Genomic DNA, 6,326 nt, shown 5'->3' with positions numbered 1-6,326 from the left:
GGGAAGCCCTAAGTCCAGATGGGAAGTGTGGTGACTTTGAAAGTTTTTTGTGTACTTTTTACAAATGATGTGTACTGAAAAAAAAAAAAAAACAACAATCCAAGTGTTGAGGAGTCTAAATTTGTGAAAAGAAACCAAGCTCCTCTGTCATTACAATACTTTATGAAGACAGTTATAACATTCAAAATAACTGAAAGCAATGCCGTTGGATAATGGAGTACACATTTAGTGTAGATTACTGTGGCAATATTGCTAAGAACAGCAAAATCCAGAATACTTGTTTTAAAACGCTTATTTAAGTCAATTGGCAATTTAAAATTCTATCCTATTCGCTGTTAGCTCCGTTACATCAGATGCCTCTCAGGGGCGAGCGGTCCACCTTAACTGGAGGAGCAGATAGCAGGAAGTAACGAAGAAAGGAGGGACTGGCCACAAAGCTACTAGCCTTCCATGTTGATTTTATGGACGAATGCTCATATCGCTAATTCGTGCAAGATAAAAATAAACCTGACCGTGCACCAACTTTAGCATGCAGACTTCACAGGCACGCCGGACCTAAAGAAGGCGTATACGGGCTTCTTTTGTGAACATGGCTGACGGCGGAGGTGATGCAGACGTGGACGATCCGCCCAATATTGTTTATCCACTGGTCACAGTCTCGGATCTGCCTGGCAGCACAGCCGCAGGTACCGAAACGTTACGGTGAATGACATCTATAATTCGTTACCGGTAGCGTAAAGAGTGATAATCACAAATATGTCCTAAAGAAGAATGTGCTCAGAAACAGCTATACACGCGTGAATACCGGAAGTGCTGCGTGTATTGTGTGCAGACTGTTGTGTCCGGAGATTCGCCTAGCTAAATACACAAGGAAATCACAGCTCCAGTTAAAATGGTACTTTTGTTTTCGCAAGTCAGTAGGCTTCATTACATGAATACGTGCAGGACATTTGAAGGGAACAGCTTCAGTAAGTTTCGTTAGAGCTGATAGTATTACTTTCCAAAAAAGCTTTTTGGAAGGTTCACGGTATAGTGATGTGTGCTGTCCGAGTTTATCAAGCTTGTATCTGAATGACAATGTACATAACTAGTACTTCAGTGCCTTAAGTTGTCCGTGACTCCCCCCCAGAAAAGCATGCATCAGTACTGCCATCACGGCTGTTGCTACTACTGTCTAGAATAGAATCGGATAGAACCTCAGTCATCTCCCAAGAGGAAATCAGTTTTCCACGAGCATCGTGTAAACATTGCAACAAAAATAGATGGAAAGAAATAAACACGAATACATCATACAGCCGTAGTGCACGAATAGACAAAAAAAAAAACAGTTAAAGAGACAAAATGTTCCAAATCGATATACTTGAAACGCTTCAAATAGACCACTGTTGAGTTAATTGAGTAAATGAGTGACTGACATTCACTAAGATAACATTGCTGTTATGAAAAGCTAAGCAGATTGCTTTCATCTGAAAAATTAATGTATCAGCTCTAAAAGCAACCCAACAGGCCTGTTTTTTCTTTTTTTTGGATGCTGTTATTACTGTATCGCTACTGTACTAACAGTACAAATTCTACTGCTAATTCTAATAATGTTCTTTCTTTCTGATTCTTTTTGTTAATATCCACTTTCTATACACAAATGCAGCTGTGCTACCTATGTGTTTGATAGTATGGGCTTGGGCAGATGTGCTAATTTCCTGCACGCTATCCCCTGCGTAGGTCGCAATCTGAAAGAATGGCTGCAGGAGCAGTTCTGCGACAACCCCTTGGAGGAGTGTGAGGACATGCGCCTCCATAACGCTGCCTATGTTGGGGACCTGGACACCCTCAGGACACTGCTGCAGGAGGATAGCTTCAAACAGTGAGTCCCTACACCAACCAAATACTCCAGCAGTGAGACTCTGCACCAATCACATGCTTGGTTGTTGAGGTTTTGCACATTCCAGCAATGAGTGTTAGCACTAATTGCATGCACCAGCAGTGAGCCTCTGGGCAGATTATAATCAAGCAGTGAGCCTCTGGGCAGATTATAATCAAGCAGTGAGGCTTTGCATCACTCACATGTTTAAACTGTGTGATAGACTATACTGAACCACACCCTTTTATTTGGACCTCCAGCATGTTTGAGCGTGTCCATTAACTAGTTTCAAAACCGTGAACGTCCTTATAGTTACACGTTATGAAGAACAGGGTTTGTTGTGAACTCCTTTAGGTCACTCCCCTGTGGCCAGGTGTGTTGCAGCATTAAGCTGGTGTCTCCTCAAATTCAGGCGAATCAATGAGAAGTCAGTGTGGTGCTGCGGCTGGCTCCCCTGCACCCCACTTCGCATCGCGGCCACCGCCGGGCATGGGGACTGCGTGGGGTTCCTGATCGATCAGGGCGCGGAGGTCGACCTGGTGGACGTCAAGGGCCAGACCGCCCTCTACGTGGCCGTGGTCAACGGGCACCTGGACTGCGTCAAGATCCTGCTGGAGGCCGGCGCCAACCCCAACGGCAGCCGGCACCACCGCAGCACGCCCGTGTACCACGCCGCCCGAGTGGGCAGGGTGGACATCCTGAGGGAGCTCATCAGGTGACAGCGCCCTCCTCAGGGAACAGCTGGTGTAACACTCCCACCGAGTGGCCATGATCACTCAAATAATGGGCTTGTTTTTCTGAAAGAGTGCTATGGCAACACAGTGCGGATTCACTGATGTTTATGCTGAATAGATTGGCTGATGAATGAGCAGTGAATGAGATGAATCATCCAGATCACAGGATGATCGGTGGTTCTGCAGTGTTTCTGTGTAGCATTGATTCAGAAAACAAGCAGAGGGAGCTGGCCGGGGAGGGCTTGCGGCTGGTGCTGCTGACAGTGATCGATGTACATGCCCTTGTTGCGTGGCCTCTGGGCAGTGTGGGCTATGTGATGCAGACCCAGGCCTCAGTAGGCTGTTTGCTAGTCCTCACAACCTCAGCTTGCACTGGCTGTGTGGGCAGGAGGAATAGAAGCACAATATTGACTACATCTTTTATTCTCATAATAACTCCCCTGCAATGCAGCCCTTAGCAGTGGGTGTCAATTTCAGTGTAATCTGATCATTGAAGAGTCCTGTCTCTTCTTTCTGTGCTGTGTCTTCATTATTCTAGCCATACTAAGGTCTGTATTCCTGCAGTCACACCAAGGCCTGTATTACTGTGTTACTCCAGTCACAGTGAATACTGTAGTCTTTATCACTCCACTCATTCTAAAGACTGTAAGGCTGTACTACATGGGGCGGCAGTGTAGCATAGCGGTTAAGGATCAGGAATCGTAACTGAAAAGTTGCCGGTTGGATTCCCCCCTGGGGCACTGCTGCTGTACACTTGGACAAGGTACTTAACCCACAGTTGCCTCAGTAAATATCGAGATGTATAAATGGATAACATTGTAAAAGCCTGTAGTTGATATAGGTCACTCTACTGAACCTGTAGTTGATGTAGGTCACTCTGCGTCTGCTAAATGCCAATAATGTGAAGTAATGTAATGTACGAGTTCAACTGTAGTCAGATTTGTATTGCTGTGTATCTTCAGGCTCACTGACGGGTGCATTCCTCTGTGTGCGCAGGTTCAGTGCTGACGTGGACGTGGATCACCAGCTGATGCCCAGCCCCCTCTTCAGCGCCCGCACGCTCTCCACCCTGGTGGTGTGCCCACTCTACATCAGCGCCGCCTACCACCACCTGCAGTGCTTCCGGCTGCTCCTGCAGGCCGGCGCCAACCCCGACTACAACTACACGGGGCCCGTGAGCCGCGAGGCCCTGGGGCGCGGCCTGGCCTCCTGCCTGCTGGACGCGGTGCTGAAGCACGGGTGCGAGCCGGCCTTCGTCAGCCTGCTACTGGACCACGGGGCCAACCCTGCCCTGGTGCCGTGGGAGGAGCCTGACCCCGACGCCGCGGGCCGGGTGAGGGTCAACCCGGAGGCCCTGCTCGTCTACCAGGAGGCCAGGAGTAAGTCTTATCCTCATGTAGTGCGTCTGATTCCCAGAATGTGGGTTTTACCCTAGGGTTGTGTCTATATTATAGTGTTTTATCATGCTGTCAGGTGGATTCTTGCCTGATCTTTGGGCTCAGTTTAGGATATTTCTTCCACCTTTCCCCACCAACTTTTCAGTCAATCAGAAAATCACATGGTGTACAACAATGTGCAAACACAATTTTCTTGGCTTATGCACTCTGAACATACCCTGTATAGTGTGAGAATATTGTGAAGAGCTTGTATCTTGATGAATTGAGTTATTACTTTGCATCGTTATGATGTCATCAAAGTAAAAGACTTGATGTGTGCCTGTGCATTTGGGCTCATGGGCTTCCCCCTACCAGTCAGAAGTTTTGGGGCTCTCTCTGACGTGGCTGTCCCTCACTGTCCCCCCCAGAATGTCCTCGGAGACTGACGCACCAGTGTCGCATCGCCATTCGGAGGGCGATGGGGAAGAAGCGTCTGGGACACATCCCCCGCCTCCCCCTGCCCGACGCCGTCAAGCTCTTCCTGCTCCACGAGAACTGCTGACGCCCCTTTCCCCTGCGGTGGCCGGTGCTCCTCTTGCTGTGCGAGCCTCCAGCCTCCAGGTGGCGCTGTTCTCCCCTGAAGCTGCTCTCGCCTGGTGCTCCGCCTCTGTGTCCCTCTGCCTGCGTTTTGATTGTGTGACACAGATATTGAGTGTGTCTGCCATTTTGTTCAGCACCGTTTACACTAATGAAGAGCTGAAAATGGGGCCATAATTTAAAAAAAAAAATCAAGCGGATGGTTATCCTGGGATGGAGATCCGAGGGAGGAACAGTGGGATGGAACACAGAAGACCACTGTGACTGGGTCATGAAAAGGTTTCCTCATAATGCACTGCAGTCTCTGTGGTCTTTATCACTCCAGTCCAGACGAATCGGCTCGCAGGGTGTCTGTGTGTGTAGTACCCACGTTGCACAGCATTGTCTGCGCTCATAGAAAGGAGGTTCTGTTAAAGGTCCCTTCTGCTGTTCTCTGAAAAAAAGATCAGAATTTAATGTAACAATAATTTAATATGTGCGTTGTGTATTTAATTTATATATTTAATTTAATCGGACTCCTCTGGAAGACATAAAAATGCAACAAAAGCAGTGCTCAAAAGTGCAAAAAATTGAAAAAAGTTAGAAGTCAGTAGGTTTTAAAAGGCTGATTCATAAACGCATGCATGTTTTATTTTCTTGAAGTTCTGCCTTTTGCCTCATAAGCAAATGATTTTAACACGATTTAACATGTGACATTGATATCTAAGAAAACACTGACAGAACACATGACAGAACTAAATGTTTTATTAGGGAACACGTGACGTGTGCCCACTAGGATGTTTAGTGTGCTCAGTTTTGAAAACTTAATTGTAACACTAAATCTGACAGAAACACAGATACTGATGTTTAGCTGTTTATGAAAGCACATACTGGGACGTGTCCAGCCACTTTGCTATTGTTAATAAATCATGGCAACACTGACCAAAAGGGCCCTATATGCTTGTCGTTAAACCGATGCATAAAAGGACAACTTTAAATCCAACCTGGCCACGTCTGGTCTTAAACAGTTGGAAAGCAGAGGGCAATTGATTATTTGGCACAAGTATATATGACTCAGGTGTTTTTAATTATAGGTTTCCAAGGTAATTGGTCTTTTGAGGTAGCACTACATGAAAGCTGAACATGTGGCTGTAGGCGTTTGACAGTGGCTGGCATTGCCACTGCAGTGGCGCGTGATGCACACGGAGCCACTGCGCTCTCCGTTATTGAGCGATGGGCCGTTTATAGCTGACTCCACCGTTCGCATGCTCAGTGTCATTGGACGAAGCATCATTTCCTTTTTTATTTCTGCAGCGGCCCGGGGACTGGGAGGTCATTTTTATGCGTTGCTCGTTTTTAAAGTTACAACAGCTTTAGCTGCTACTGTTGATTTTCATGCATTGGCCCCAGTGTCTGTACTAATATATGGAGGATGACGCATCATGGAACAGCTTGTGAGATTCTCCACTGTGAGAGTAGCTGAACAGGCATGTCAGTTTCCCATTCTTTGCTCTCTGTTAGTGTAAGAAGCGTTTCCTGCCCTGTGGTACTCCTCAAACTCTAAGCATTAAGCAGGAGTTTAACAGTTTTATGTGGGTTGCACTTTTGTGTATTGTTTTGTCATTTCCTGACATACTGCTAATCTGCGCTTAAGTCATGCAAAGGTGTCTGGATATAATAAATTGCTGCCTGTTGAATGCAAAGTTCCTGGTTAGTTATTTACTCTGCAGCAACATATAGACAAATCTGTATGGAACCTGACTCATTCCATATTAAATGATA

General features: G+C 46.6%; 1 protein-coding gene across 1 annotated transcript; it reads left to right on the top strand.

The window, feature by feature from the left end:
- The first annotated feature begins 369 nt into the window (after positions 1-369).
- Positions 370-5,012, top strand: asb1 (ankyrin repeat and SOCS box containing 1). Its single transcript, XM_036545708.1, has 5 exons — positions 370-686; positions 1,720-1,861; positions 2,271-2,573; positions 3,589-3,971; positions 4,397-5,012. Exons 1-5 carry the CDS (start codon positions 590-592, stop codon positions 4,528-4,530), a joined length of 1,059 nt encoding a protein of 352 aa, XP_036401601.1. The 5' UTR covers positions 370-589; the 3' UTR covers positions 4,531-5,012.
- The last annotated feature ends 1,314 nt before the right edge of the window (positions 5,013-6,326 follow it).

This window comes from Megalops cyprinoides, chromosome 14 (genome assembly GCF_013368585.1).
Source record: "Megalops cyprinoides isolate fMegCyp1 chromosome 14, fMegCyp1.pri, whole genome shotgun sequence".
NCBI classification, from domain to species: domain Eukaryota; kingdom Metazoa; phylum Chordata; class Actinopteri; order Elopiformes; family Megalopidae; genus Megalops; species Megalops cyprinoides.
This window is presented reverse-complemented; position numbering and strand designations above follow the sequence as displayed.

Excerpts from the sequence above, each read along its gene's own strand:
- asb1 (XM_036545708.1), top strand. The coding sequence starts at position 590 with ATGGCTGACGGCGGAGGTGATGCAGACGTGGACGATCCGCCCAATATT. Across the intron at positions 687-1,719 it reads GCCTGGCAGCACAGCCGCAG|GTCGCAATCTGAAAGAATGG; the intron begins GTACCGAAACGT and ends TCCCCTGCGTAG. Across the intron at positions 3,972-4,396 it reads CGTCTACCAGGAGGCCAGGA|AATGTCCTCGGAGACTGACG; the intron begins GTAAGTCTTATC and ends TGTCCCCCCCAG.